Below are 15,316 nucleotides of genomic sequence, written 5' to 3'. Positions count from 1 at the left end.
CTCCCAAAAAGACAACAAGGAGCCTAGAGTTAATAGTTGTGGTGCAGGGCTGCTAAAAAAATCAAAATCAGTCTTTGCCTTCTATAGAAAATTGACCAACAACTACTTAGCTTTTCATTTATTTATAGATAATTGCATGAAGTCTTAAAAATTACAAACACCTGCGACTGTGCATAGCTGATTTGATAGAAACAACTTGCGATCAACTACCGAAATCGTAAGTGCATACAAGATTTTATCACACGTCTGGAATGTCAATTTTAATTTGTGAAAACACCCAAAAGAAAGTAAATTCAGAAGGGCCATTTTTTTCATCAACAAAGCATAACTTTTATTTTCACCCTAACTAATCAACAATGTGGATTCAATCTTTACATTGCAACATTTGTTTCAAATAACCCAATGCTTAAGCATTTTATGGATCTAAGCTCATATAAGTATTAACTGGACAACAAGTTCAACGCAGGAAATCCATTTGCAAGATGTACATGCCCTTGATTTTATGCACCATGTTCCTTTTCATGTTTGCTTGGAGCCTTAAGGTTTAAGATTATCAAATGATTTTACATCTCAGGTATGGCAATTTGTACAGCAGTGACCAAGCAAATGGCCTCTGAACCAAAACATCCATCATCAAATGTGTAAGCCCAGTAGTAATGGACCCAGAAACTGAGTTAATGAGGAATACACTGAAGTATAAAAATAAAATAAAAAACAATTTGAGAAGCAAAAGAGATCACATTCAAGCAAGAAATGGATGGCTACATATCATCCAACCCAACAGCAGAGCCAGGATTTTTTGGCTGAGGAGTTTGAGTTGCTAACCCCCGGACTGATGCGGGCATCGCATGTGACTGAAACCAGGTATGGCTTCACTGCAATGAGCTTTTTGAAGGCCTGACATGGACACTGGCCCACACCAGCCACACTGTAGCTCCGCTACTGAGTCAACCTCACATCAAGTCTCCTGAGCCATATGGAATGAAGCAACATATGCATGACATCAAACCTCCTTGCAGGGCGATTGATCATAAAGTGCCTCTGAACTTTCATGACATTTGCCTGCAGCTTCAAGTATGTGCTCTCAGGAATGGCACTGAGAATCTCCTTAATTTCAGGTATCCTGGGAACTGGAATTGGAACTGAAAACTGAGTCCAGTCGAGAACGTCACTGAAAGGTAGCACATAACCGTCAGAGATCGGGACAGGAACACAGCCTGAAATTATGGCTTCAGTGATTCTGGGACTAGCAACTTCATACCCACTTGGGCAGAGGCAGTACTTGGACTTCATCATAAACTCTGTATAGTTTAGGCCTTTTGGTAGGTGTTCAAAGAGTTGAATCTGTTGGTCCTTCCTGTTCCACTGCTCAAAGAGGAACTTCCTTACGGAGCCATGGTTTGCTCCAGCAAAGAAGGCCAGCAATGTTTTCGAAGAAGGTGGCGATGGATTACGAACAGGAACAGGGAGGTAAAACGGGATATTGAATTCTGGGAGACTGACATCCCTCCTTGGGTTGAAGCCCTCGGTGGTGTTGGCATTGCACATTACTCTAACCAAATTCTTGAAGGGATCTTGGTCTTTTGTCACATATGGTGCCTGAAAACCAAGGATACAGATGAAGATGTTGAAGGACAAAGCAAGTGAGATGATAAAATGTATCAACTACATATAACAAAAAGTAAGAAAAACAGAAGGGAGACTGCCAAATATTCTGATATGACACGGTCATTGCAGTTGTGTCTTGTGCTTTGTGTGTGTGTGTGTGTTTTATGTTCCTTACATCATTTTTCCCGTGCTCTATTTGAGATCCTAACAAGAACATAGCATGTAGTCTGTTGATGCCTTTAATCAATTAGACGTGTACATCATTAATTCCCTAATGCAGACCATGAATTAGATCAACTACAGTTTTATGCCAATAATTTGCTTCTTAAAGGCGTGAATAGTTATGAATCACATTACACCAAAATTGAGCAATGAATTTTCAAATTTTTACAGAAACAATCCAGCCAATGGCCTAAATTAACTTTAAACAACAAAGAAAAAAAAAAGACTCTTACTGCGTTGTTTTCAAGTGCATAATGTGGGTTCTATGTGAATACAAATTTCCAAGACAATGTATTGTCAAAGCCCCTGTGGCATTGATGCAGAAGAACGCTTTCAAAGTGTTCATTTCTGAAATCTTAACCGCTTTTGTTGATCAAAATTTGGACACAACAGATCAAATACTGGATTTGGAGTTTTCCATGCCTCGATTTTTGGAAGAGATGGGAAATCAATAGTTCACATCCTTGACTGTAAAAGACAGTAAAAGGATGAAACACTTTTTTTACTAAAATAAGTTGACTCTGAAACATATCTTTTCTGTATGGATGATGAAAATACAACCAATGATTCAGCGCAAACAAATGCTGCACATAAAAATGCAGAAACAGATCAAACGATGATTAATCTTGCATCAAGGTCATCACAGATTTCTCAATGTATCTGCATTGGCTTTGACTATGAGGCAAGGTGAATTTTACCCAATACCAGATGCATTTGGCTGCATACCAACGTGAGAAACTGAAGGAGAAGAACAGGATCAACTTCGCATACCCAGTCATGGCAGGAGAGCAAGAAATGATCTGCACCATTAGTCCTGTTCCAATAAGGATACTTGCTGGATATTAACTGGACATAGTCCCTCATTACTGTCTGGATAGATTGATAATAAGTCCCCTTTTGGTGGACTAACTTGACCAATCTTTCAACACTGAAGGGGAGGAAGAAGATCAAGGCATTGTCTGGGTCGTTGGTAACGAAAGGACTGTAATGGTCCATCTGATCGATGAAATGGCCATCTACTGAATACAGCCCACGGAATATACCATCATGGAAAAGGGGTGGCTCGCCTTCCTTGTACACCCATATCTTCAACCTCTTCTCCATCTCTATGTAGCTCCTGTTAACACCATTACTGTGCTCATAAGCCAATTTGACATGGGAATGCCTTGTTTCTTTATTGTCTTTGTAAGGTCAGCAGAGTTTTTATGGATGGTAATGTGGAATTCATTGGTGTTGGCTTCTTACTGAACATTTTCATAAGTGGTACGTTTCACTTCCACTTATGGTTTGCTACTACTACTACTACTACTAGTTTTTTAGAAGACAAGAAAAGTTGATTACTGATGGAAGGCGTAAGGGTTGTGGTAGATGGGGCCTCTTGGCACGAAACTCTGGCGCTTCCGAGAGGTGAAGTTCCTCTCCATGATAGCCCTTCTAATGGCCGCCCTCGACCTGGCAAGACCGTCCTCCATCTTCTCCAACTTTCTCTTTCCATCTCCTTTCTTCCTCTGCAGCCAAAGAGAGAGGGAGAGAGAGAGCACAGTAGCAGTAGCAGTTACATAAGCTGGTTGGTGGGGAATTTCAAATGAATCAATGAATGATGATGTAAAATTTAAAAGAAGTGGGTTTGTAGTGTATCCCTACTTCGGTTTTTGGAGCATTTGAGACGATATTGAGGTCGGCTCCGGGAGTTGCAGGAGCAGACGTGGTAGCAGGGGCGATGAGGAAGGTGAGAACAGGGGAGGTTGTGCCACTGCCCTTGTAAGAGATGAAGATGGCCACGGAGAAAGCGGCCACCAACAGCAAGAGGAACGTTGCCACGTGTTCTCTCATAGCGCCTGCAACTTCTTTCTCTTCAACGCTAAGGTATGTCAACAACAGCAAGTTATACCGCGCGCCATGAATGAAAAAGTCTTGACCGCCAAGAATGAAACAATGTTGCTTACTGGTGCAGAGAGAGACGGAGAGCTATACCGCCATGAATGAAACGGTCTTGCTTACTGGTTTAGATCAACTGGCTGACTCGGATGAGATTTCTATGTCCATGTTACAGAATTCGGATTCGGCTAGCGACGAGGTTTCTCGGGTTTTTAGTCAGGTTGAATCTACCATTTATGTCGTTAACTAAAGCCAGACTCATATTCAGGTTCAGACTTGGAATTTTGATTCAGATTTCACAGGACTAAGTTCCATGTCTTATGTCTATAATAAGGTAAAATCATCACCAGATTTCCAACTTGACTTGGATTTGAACACCTATACGTTGTGCCAAGGCTGGGTATGATAATAGTTCAGAACTTTTTTTGTCTCCTTTGTTTACGTGCGTGGGAAAAATACGTAGAAAAGGAGAAGGGAGAGGAGGACAAGCAAAAAGACGAGGCACCTTGTCATGAGAAAGAGATAGAGAAGCTTTTTAAGTTGGAAAAATTGTAGATCACTCAAAATGTTTGAGAGGGAAAATCTTCTCGTTTTGACATTTTGTGGAGAAGTAAAGTTATTATTTCCTGCAGTAACAAAATCACATCTGCATGCTTCTTCCGGTGAACAGGCGTTCTCTAAGGTCCTGGGTTGCGACAAGCGTGTGTGGGCAGTGAGTCACTTTGAGAGCTCCAAGTGAATATGTATCATCTATGTGTACCCCTCCCCTCCCCCATCAGTTATACTGTGCCTCTTTGAGGCAAGCATAACTTGCTTTCTCCAATTGATCTGATCTCAGATCCGTGGATTATATGTCCGGTCTCCTTCATCTGACCTTGCATCGATTTTATTGAGACCCTCAATTTGTTTCTCCCAAAACCCGCGTTTAAAGCAGTCTTGTATCTAAGATCCGAGGCTATTAAACGCAACCTAAAGAAAAACTCCAGAATGGAACAAGAAAGTACTTTCCAAAACAAACAATGGGTGAACTCCCTTAAGCGCCCGTTTGACTGGGACACTTGAAACAAAATTCAAATTTAAAAAAAAAAAAATCTGGCCGTCAAACTTGCGATTGGGTCAGTTTTTAGAAACTTCTTTCCAAAAATTTCATCCCACACCAAGGGGTGGGAAAAAAAAAATTGGGATGAAAAAAAAAAACAACCGTTGGCTTCAAAGTAATGCTTGATCTCCAACAATTCCTTTTTTCATCTTTCATTTTTATGAAACTGAGAAATTTATGTCCTCGAACATAAACCCAAGTCCAGCAAACACAAAGCGGATGTGGAAATCTGGATTTTGTTTCCATTTCTTCAATTCCTGAAATAAGTTATTGAAAACTTCTTTCCAATTCTATATTTCCAATACATCAAACAGGCCCCCGAAGGAAAACTCCAGAATGCAACAAGAAAGTACTTTCCGAAACAAATGATGGGAAAAACAATACAAGGGAGATTAATGTAAGGGACAGATAGAAGTGCAAGAAGAAAAACAAAGGGAGGTGGCCCTGAGATCACCCCAAGATAGCAATGGCTGCAATGCTGAAACATGCAGTTGTTTAATAGCAATTCAATGCACCAAGAAGCAAGACAAAGGGGGAAAACACTGATGGCTGCACCTGTGGTAGCAATTGACTTGGTTTTTAGGGAGATGAGAGAGAGAGAGAGAGAGAGGGACGACAATGTTGTAGTTTTTCTCTTGTTTGCAATTGTAAAAAACCACACCAAGGTTGAGAGACTTTGTCATCTGCCGAGTAACAAAGAACCTTAAGGGTAGCACTCCTACTCCTGCCCTGACTTAGTGAGTTGACATCCACGGGAATCGAACCAGTAGTATGAGCCAGTGGGCCAACCAGCTATGTCATACTCCTTGGAGCACATAGGGTCTTCGATCAACTTTCTCAAGATGTCATAAGATAGAAGGAGCTTTCCAAATTTTCAAGCCTTGAACCATGGAATGTATGGAATGACACGACCCAATGCTCATTCTGCGCGTTCTTCTCTATGAAACAACTGAGGGTGGAACCATGATTTCATCTTTGACAGAGTCCAATAATCCTACAACCCATTAAATAATATCTGTGAAAACTTTTCAGTGAGATCAACCTTTATTTTTCAAAAGTTTTACAAGGACTAAACCAACATTTAAAAAAAAAATAGTCAAGTAAATTATTAATTCTTCAAAGCATAAGGATGGGCGCCATGGCCCCTGCTGTCCTCTCTTGCCTCAGAGGCTTCTGCCCCTTCCCCTGTGCGAACACATGGAATCAAAGCTAGATATATTTGGAGGCGAACGAAGCGGATTTTGCTACCCAATTTATAAAATTGACCCTGGAGGATAGACCTGGGCATCAGGTCGGCCTAGCCCAATGCCCGAAACCCGAGCTTGAGTCTGATATTCGATACCCGAGCTCGAGCCTAACCCAATTAAAATAAAAATTGTTAATTGGGCCAAACCGGGCCAGATACCAGATACCGTCTGGTACCTGATCCCATTGCCAAGACTTACTGAAGGACACATAAAATATAGCTCCTCATGAGGACAAAATGAGAAGCAAAATTTACGGAAAAAAAAAAGAAATTATTGATTAAAAGATATAAAATTATTATAGTGATGAAGTTTGCATGAAATTGGCAATCCACGACTTTTCACGGACTCGCTTGTAAAAATGTGCTTTCACTGAATCATGACCTGTACAAATGACGCTGCACTATTATCAGTACAAGTGTTTAAATTTCAATGGCAACCTGCTCCGGCATATCTTTTTCTTTCTTTCAAGCGCTTTACACAAATCCACTGATACTTTGAGGAACTTTGGAAGGCCTGCGGTTGAAATGCCAATAAGATCAGCTTTTTTTCAATTAGACATTCAAATTTTGTTTTTTTCCAAAACTAATGCTGAAGATGAGATGAGCATCCTACAAAAAAAAAAAAAAAAAAAAAAATTATAAAAACCAAGTACAAAACTTTGTTTTTTAATCGTTTTGAAGGATGCAGCATAGTTGGTAGGTCTAAGTGTCACATACATCCTTAGTTTGATTTCCATGGGTTTAAAAAATGCTCGACATTCGAGTTTATGACCATTCAGATCTCAAAGCAGTCCTGAACGGTGGGAGCAGAAAAAAGGGAGGGCGGCTTGTTGGTTCTCTAATCAGTTTTTGAGACCTGCCTTATGTGTTTAGCTGACAACATCAACATAATATTTTCTTAGAAAAACTTCGGGGAGCCAAGTTATTCACGGCCCTTTTGGAACCGTTGTTTTCTCAAAACTGAGTTTTTCATCAACCCGACTCCAAACACTCCTTAATCGTATTTTGGAGGCAAAAGTATGTTTTATGAGTTTGAAGTCGTACTCCAAAACTATTGAAAAAACAAATGTTGTTCGTCTTCTAAATGAAGTTTTCAATATAGGCAAAGCGTCTCGTAGAGACAAAAGAAGCTTTGTTTTGATTTTTTGTGAAACCAAAATATCAAATCGATCTTATTTGGAGATCTTGCCCCAAACCAAGCAAAATATATGTGACCATGTAAACTCAAAAGTCGAAAATTCATGATCGAAAAGACAGTTTTTGCTTCGAAAATATCTTTTAGAAAACCAGGAATATTTCACCTACATTACAAAATCTGAACAAAATTACAAAGAGCGTCCAGAATCGATTCTTGTACATAAGAAAATTTTTTGACTCTTGATATCCTTAAGAATAGCTTAGTGTTAATTTCATACTCAAACACTCAGCCAGTACGGATGTCAATGGCAAATTTGAATTTGATATATCCTTAACCATATTGGTGTTTTTGGATATTCACATATTTGAAATTGAATTCAAACAAAAAAAAGTCATACCATATCTGAATCCGAATCAGAAATCTGATTTCACGATCCAAATCCGATTTTTACATTCATATCTGAATCTAAATCTAAATTTTGAACCAAATCTGAATGATATTCAAAATATAAGAGCATTGTATATAAAATATTTATTTAAAACTAAATCTGATCCAAATCTAAATCTGAGTCTGACCAGATGTTATTTCTCTAAGCCCGAATCCATTTTAATTTCTTATACTAATGTTAATTTTTTTTCCACATCTGACTTTTTTGGAACGGTTCGGTCAGATAACTGATCCAAATTGGTTATTGACAACCCTACCTCTACTTCAATACCATCTCAAAATGCAATGTGTTGGTGCTGTATCTATTAATTTGCTCTTGTGTATGGCGTATAGTCTGATACATATCGTTATATATCAGTCTGTGTCCTCTTCTTTTTCTTCTTGTCAAATTTAACAATTGATCTAAAACAAGAACTTATATTAGATTTATTTAAAATAATATGTATATATATATATATATATATATCAGCCTTGCATCTGGTTGATTTTTTCAGGATCAGATTGTTGATTTTTTCATTAGTTGGTAGTGTAAAGACTTCTACCTAAAATGCGAATTTCACTTCCCGAAAAAATATGTTTTGGAAACCAGAAGCCGGGCTTCCTTCAATGAGTAAGCCTGAGGAAACATGTTTCCTATCTGTGCTTCGTTTCATTTAGAAGGGTAAATTTGGTCCTCAGCGCCAGTTTACTTTAATTTGATAGTTTAGCTTCCCAGTTTTCTCTAATGTGGTTTATGTTGTCTCATAATCATACATGCAGCATCTATTATTATAAGTATATGGCTAATTCCTCATTAACTTCTATTTATATTTTAACTGTTTTCATTTTGACTTGTTCATAGCTTATTTGCTAGTAGATTTTGCTTGCAAATTTCTTTTCTTGTATTATTGTTTTATAAACACATCTTACTTCCCACTTAATAGCATTTCTCCAGGCTTGTCTTCTGCTTATTCTTCCCACATCACTTTTTGTATTCTATGTGTGCACCCCAAGGGGCATAGCATAACTGGGTCGAACTGACAGGCTGGTGAAAGTTTGGTCATTGGTTCAATTTCGGTTTGTATGGACTGTAAACGGTGGATGCAGTTCCTCAAGACAAGCTTAACCTTTCTTTCAACATTTCTTCCAGGATTCTAGCTGAGCTTGAGAGGAGAAGTTAAAAAGGTTGCCTATGCCAGTGCATTCCTCTTGTGCAAGCCGGACCAGGAGAAGCTCTTGGACTATGGGGAGGTTCGTCCTAGGAGTTTTACGGCTGCTTCTGTAACAGTTGATAACCAGATTTTCAACTGAAATATGGTTCTCACCTAAGATGTCAAGGTGTCAAGTGAAACAAAAACTGAGAGTAATGAAGTATTTAAGAGGTCGGTTGACAATAGAAATACTTTGTGAGTGTTTCATGAATCTGCCTTAAAGATTGAGGCAAATTCACGTAGCACCAAAACAATTTGTTCCATGAATCTGTCTCAATTTTAAGTCAAAAACATGGAAAACTTACAAAGTATTCTTCCAGCCAAACGACCCCTAAAAGCATGTCTGCAAACCAAGGTATCTGACATCCTCAGTGATTGCCGATGATCTCAGCTCCACAGATCTGAGGTTCAATCCTCCAACAAACATAGGCTAAGCTCCACAAATCTGAGGTTCCACCTCGCAATAAAGTACAGCTCAATGGTGTGTTTGACACTGCATCCTTTGGAATTCAGTGCCCCATGATTCTAAGTTTCAAGAACCCAATGTTCCTCTTACCAGACACCCAGGATGACAAAAACTTACCTCCAACAAAGGAACATTCGGCTCACCAAACATCACCACCTATATATAAGACAGCTCCCAAAACCCACAAGTTTTGCAAGCCTGTGAAATTGCCACATATTTCGTTAGGCAAGAAAAAGATTCTTGGTTTAATGTGTGAGAGAGTGTGTTATTTCAGGTGTCTGAGTGCGATGAACCAAGCTACAAGGTGTGGTTCCCTCATTACCATACGCATATTTGAATAGGTAGACAGGATGTCTCAACATGTACTTCTAAGACACTTTGAATCCTAATGTATTTTTCAGACACTTGGTCTAATAAACTAGCCTGAATGCACAAATGTCTGTTATAAACAGACTGCATAATAAGAAAATTCACGGTGACTTTCGTTGGCACCTTACCATCCCACACTAATCCAAGGAAACAAGTGTTGCACTAGTGAGGCAAACAATAACAGCAAATACATGGAGTATCCGATGGCCATTGCCCAGTGAGGTCGAATTTTCCAGGCATCCACTTCTCTGGGACTTGAATTAAGTAGAAAATCCAAGCTGAATAAAGAAATGCTATAGACAACTCACATGTGGCATAGTTAACCACCTTGGCAGCTACCAATTCACAAACAAATACACTGACTACAGTGATCAAGTCTGAGAAGTCCATTGTGATAAACAGCAAGGCTCGGATTGATCGGAACTCCGATGAAGAGCACAGTGGTAACAGGAGTGACACGTTAAGACAGTGAACACACCAAAGGTTGTGATAACAGCAAGGTAGATGAGCTGCCTTCGTGGGTCATACTGGAAGATGCAGTTTGGTCGGAAGACGGAAGACGGAAGCCATAATAATTGGCAATCCCTGTATAGTTCAATCGCCAAGGAAGAAAGCTAAGCGGTGGAAGTGAAAGCCGAATAGGTGGCAAGGGCTGCTCAAGACGAGGCAAAACATGAAACCATCAGTGAACAAAGAGTGATTTCTGGGCACTTGCAGGGCTTGGAAACGCAGATCATTTTTGCCTTCACAAGATCCAATCAAATCCTGCTCTGCAATCATGAATCTGTTCAGACTTTTATAATATCTAAATAAGGAATAGGAACTAAAGATAACATACTTCAGCTTTTTCTCGTGTAAAATTCAGCGAGAAGATCTTCTCGGTTAAGATAACTCAAGTTGCGGAAAGCGAAAAGCGAAAAGCGAAAATTTGTGGAACTCAAGGTGCTCAACCACGTCTTGACGAAAGTGGCGACAACTGGTGTATCCTTGGGCATCATTACTAACTCTACAAAACTTAGAGGCCTGCTTACAAGAACAATGGAAGACAGAAATAGTCTTTTGAGACGTTTTCCCTCACTTGCTGGAATCCTCCACAATTATCCATGTATCTTAAAATGAGATTCCGCTTATAAAATGGCTTTTGCTTACGATGCACAGAGCTGTAGATACAATTTCATATTTAGACTGACTAGCTTGTGGCTTGATTTTGCATTTTGGCATGGCCTCAAGCATTGCTACTGATCCTTGTGGCTGGTTTCAGTAGAGCATCAGCGCTTTATTTTGTTTCCCTTTGTTCTGTACAGCTCAGTTTTTGTTAATAAAGATTTGGGAGACCTCTCTTCCTGCAGGTTTGCATCGGAAAAGCTTCAGACAGTGTATGCATAGCTTACAACACGTCAAAAACATTTGTGTTATTAAATGTCAGGACAAAAAATATATACAATGTGGCATGGCACAATGAGTGGTTGTGATGGCAATATATGTGTATATGTGTAAGTGTCAAGTCTTCTCATATTGAATTGAATTTGACCATAAACACTGCTTATGCTGCTCATAGAACCACTTTCAGAAAGTTATCATTGTGAGTTATTTTAACAAAAATGAACCATAAAGATATAATTTTACACAATGCATTTGGTAAAGCTCGGCATTTTGAGACTATGGAATCAAATCTGCATAGTAGATTTCAGTAAAGGGAACGACAAAAGAATTTTTTTTGGTATCATGTTTTTTGCATTAAAAAATTGTAGTCACTTCAGTCATAACCAGCCATTTTATTTTCCGAAGACTGAAGTGAATATCAGGGCACGAAACCCTCAAGAAAGGAGGGTAAAGCCTGCTAGACAATTTCCCAACCTCTCCAACTCCGAAGGTGCACCTACCGTTGTCTTGAACAAGAACTTCTAATCTCCATGGTGATTGAATCACAACCACTTGTTCTGACGGTGTCAACCCTCCCCACCGTATCAAAATATTTGTTTCTATGAACCAATCATACTAAATCCAACATCTTTATGAATTATGATCAAAGTAACATAGATCTTACAACTATGAGTTTGTTAAGCTGGATATGGAGTTGAGGTCCGATAAAAGAGAAGGGACAGGACCGGGACAATTGGTTTCCTAAAATTCTGCAGGCCGTTATAAACAACGTCCAAATATTAATTAAAAACTTAAAATTTTTCCAAGGCCCCTTCACAGTCTGCAAAAACCAAATAAGCTTTAGAGATTCAGAGGCAATTAGTCAATATTTATTATAAGGAAGCAGTGATTACCAGCAAGGTGATGTTTAAGCATGAGAAACATTGGTTGATATCAGGAAGCAACTATTACCTGCAAGCTGTTGTGTAAGTTTGACAACCGTGGTTGATATCTGTTGTCCATGACAATCTGAAAAAACAGTACAGAAAGGACCCACAACAGTCAGAAGGCTGAACATAATCACATAATCTGCTGATATTTGTGCCACTAACTAAAGAAGCCATGTTACTTTGAATTATAGTGCACACACTGTATTACTACAACCTGGATTTCATCAAAAGGCTTAAAAAAAAGGCAAACGACGTTAGGGCTGCTGATTAACATGATCTATGGTGATGTTATCAAACCACTCAGAGCCAATGACTTCTCGTAGTTCACCAGCTTTTTCTACCGATGATACCTCCAAGGATATATAAAAGATATAAAGCATTGGGATGAGATATGGTCCACATCGGGTGTTTAAACTCAAATATGCACAAACTTCCCTATATCAAACTGTCTAGTATTTTCTTTAGTGAACCGAAGCATTAGTTCTTGGTAATCAATATACTGACGAACCAAGAGCTTGATTTTTGGGGTCATAAGGGTTCTGTGTACTTTAGCTGATGGGTCGGAAAAAGCCTGCAAACTTATAGAGGTGTGTGATTTGTGAAATGTCAGATGTTGCTTTGTTTTGACATAAGACTGAAGCCATAAGGAAACTCTTTTAGGGGAGTAAGAGCGCTGGTCCTAGGAGATCCACACAAGTGGACAACTAGAACAGAGCATGGTATGCATGCATTGGTGGGGTCGCTTAGTAAGACAAATAGAGACATTGTAGCAAATTAAAATGAAAGATATACCAGCCTAGATGTGTAAAGGCATGTACAGTGTGATGTAGCAAAATATGTTATGTTAAGATGGTTCAACATATGAAGCAGCAACATATTTCTATCAGGAGTTTCACACGAATGGACAACTAGGACAGTGCATGGTGAACATGCATCTGTTGGGTCACAGGGTCCAACAAATAGGAAATTCTTGAAGGATAATCTTGCATCAAACTAAACTGGAAGGTGTCTCGGACTATATTTGCTAAGACATATATAGTATATTGTAGCAAAAATATGTCATACTAAAATGGTTGAATATATGAAGCAGCGAAATCTTTCTTACGCGTTGCCAGCTGGGGGCAAAGTGTGTGGTGCTGGTTCCGAGTCATGATATCATACAGGAGCACCTTACCTGAAAGGATCGAGGCACCAAATCTCACAGGGTTAATGGCAAAATCAACATGAACACAGGTATGGTTGAGAAATAATTATAAAAGACATGTTAAATTCAATTTCAGGATATGTAAATAAATCACGTTCGACACCAAACCGAAGTTTTTTTTCTTTTTTCCATTTTGTTGATTAGGTATAATTAGTAAAAAGTTCAATAAAATTAACATTTAATCTCCCTTTTTCATAAAGCAACTAGTAACTCATCTCCATCTAACATATGAAAGGCCATAAACGTATATATACCTGGAAAAATTCCAAAGACTATCTCCAATCTCAGAAATCCTGCATCGAGTTTGCCATCACTAAGCCGAGAAACAACAGCATGCCTAAGAAATGCGTGTAGAAGACCAAATACACATGCCTGGTGTTAACCCCTCATGCCGGCCTCATTTCTTGTACAAATCCAGCTGCAACCCTGGAGTTTCTTTATTCCCTTGCTTTTCATGTCTTTCCTGATTTGAGCTGCCTCTGCCCACATACCAGCTGAAGCATAGATGTTAGCCAGCTGGACGTAAGGAGTAGAAATCAGTGGCTCCATTAGGAATAGAGATTCGGCTGCTTTTTTTCCCCATTCTAGATTGCGATGGATAACGCAAGCACCCAAAAGTGCACCCCACATTGCCGAGTTCGGTTCAAACGGGCTTCTTTGCATCAGGCTTACCGCCTCGTCAAGCTGTCCGTGCCGTCCAAAAAGACAGATTATACTAGCACAATGATCTGGTTGTGGTTGCAGACCATAGTCCTTACTCATGACCTTATAGAAATGCATACCATCATCCAGCAAGCCTCTGTAGGTGCATGCTAAGAGGACGGCCGAGAATGTACTGTGGTTCGGAATCAGATTAGTTTTTCTCATCCGTTTGAATTGATAAATTGCTGTTTCAGTCTGGCCGTTGAGGGTAGCCCCCCAAATTACTGCATTCCACATGATTACGTCTGGTTCATGAACTGAATCAAATATCTGAGAAGCTTCATTCCAAAAACCACATCTGGAATACATATTGATGAGGGCGGTGGCGATTATCAAATTCTGTTCATGGCCTGATTTCAGTACCCGTGCATGAGTTTGGATTCCCTGCTTCAGTGCAGCTAACGAAGCACATGAATCGATGATGCTGGCAAACGTAAGCTGGCTCGGATTGTGGCCTTCTTTCTCCATCATTTGGAACAGATGGAGTGCAGCGATACCATCTTCATTCTGGGCATGAGCAGATATGATGGACGTCCACAAAACACTATCTCTGTACTTGATCTCCTGAAACGTTTGGCATGCATCTCCGAGCATGTCATGTGCAGAGTAAACTCTGATAAGTGCACTACCAACGATGTGGTTCCAGGCCAACCCAGTTCGGATGATATCTGCGTGAACTTGCTTACTGAACTCTCGGACTGGTAACTTAGCACAGGCGTTAAGAACCGTCGCGAAGCTGAATCCGCTCCTCGAGTAGCGTTCTTGATGCATAGAAATGAACAACTTAAGAACGTCGAGATGGCGTCCCTTGGAATTGCAAGCAGACATCATGCAGTTCCATGAGATGGTGCATCTCGTGGGATTCTCGTCCAACAATTGGCGGGCGTCCTCAATCCATCCAAACCGAGCCAGAGACATGATGATTATGTTCCAAGTGTATGCGTCTTTCTGGGGCATTTCGTCAAACAGCTGGCGTGCTTCTTGCGGGCGATCAAAATCAGAGTATCCCTTCAGCAGGTTGTTCCACGGGACGGTAAGCTCCCTGAATCCTGACTTCAGAAGGCGCCCATGAGTTGCCTGTACTTCTCTGAGGGAGCTCATACGCAGACATTGTCCTGAACAAGCGACAATCGAACCTGAGGGAAAATAACTGGTAATTTTCAGGGCATGAGCCATTGAAGGTTGCTTCGAAGAGGTTGGTCTCACTGGTCTCTCTCGTTCTTGCGTCGGAGAAAGATAAATAATTAGTTGTGAGAATTAGCATCCACATTGTAAGTTTGTTTCACAAAATTTTAAATATTCTGAGTCAAAGATTCGAACACAAAATTTCAAAGAAAAAATGGCAAGAGTATATTTTCATTTTAAAACCAAACAACAATATCCCGTATTATCTTTTCCTCATGGTTGTCTAATGGATACACCATCCCCCAAATTA

General features: G+C 39.8%; 3 protein-coding genes across 4 annotated transcripts; all 3 read right to left on the bottom strand.

Moving 5' to 3' along the window:
* Positions 1-548: 548 nt before the first annotated feature.
* On the bottom strand, positions 549-4,004 carry LOC116252381 (probable glycosyltransferase At5g11130). Of its 2 annotated transcripts, XM_031626595.2 has the most exons (5): positions 3,475-4,004; positions 3,172-3,338; positions 2,602-2,947; positions 1,262-1,599; positions 549-1,171 (listed from the first exon to the last, which is right to left on the bottom strand). In XM_031626595.2, the coding sequence occupies exons 1-5, from the start codon at positions 3,661-3,663 to the stop codon at positions 940-942; spliced, it is 1,272 nt and encodes a 423-aa protein (XP_031482455.1). In that variant the 5' UTR covers positions 3,664-4,004; the 3' UTR covers positions 549-939. The 2 variants fall into 2 exon arrangements, with proteins under 2 accessions (XP_031482455.1, XP_031482453.1); XM_031626593.2 differs by having other exon boundaries at positions 551-1,599; positions 3,475-3,999.
* Positions 4,005-8,751: 4,747 nt separating this feature from the next.
* LOC116253181 (uncharacterized) lies at positions 8,752-15,269 on the bottom strand. The gene is made up of 6 exons (XM_050077590.1): positions 13,434-15,269; positions 13,081-13,149; positions 11,998-12,054; positions 10,266-10,433; positions 9,855-10,172; positions 8,752-8,942 (listed from the first exon to the last, which is right to left on the bottom strand). The coding sequence occupies exons 2-6, from the start codon at positions 13,124-13,126 to the stop codon at positions 8,752-8,754; spliced, it is 780 nt and encodes a 259-aa protein (XP_049933547.1). The 5' UTR covers positions 13,127-13,149; positions 13,434-15,269.
* On the bottom strand, positions 13,558-14,982 carry LOC116253180 (pentatricopeptide repeat-containing protein At4g02750-like). The gene has a single exon (XM_031627950.1). The coding sequence runs from the start codon at positions 14,980-14,982 to the stop codon at positions 13,558-13,560; it is 1,425 nt and encodes a 474-aa protein (XP_031483810.1).
* Positions 15,270-15,316: the final 47 nt, after the last annotated feature.

Source organism: Nymphaea colorata, chromosome 4 (genome assembly GCF_008831285.2).
Source record: "Nymphaea colorata isolate Beijing-Zhang1983 chromosome 4, ASM883128v2, whole genome shotgun sequence".
NCBI lineage: Eukaryota > Viridiplantae > Streptophyta > Magnoliopsida > Nymphaeales > Nymphaeaceae > Nymphaea > Nymphaea colorata.
The sequence above is the reverse complement of the archived record's forward strand: the minus strand, read 5'-3'. Positions and strand labels throughout refer to the sequence as shown.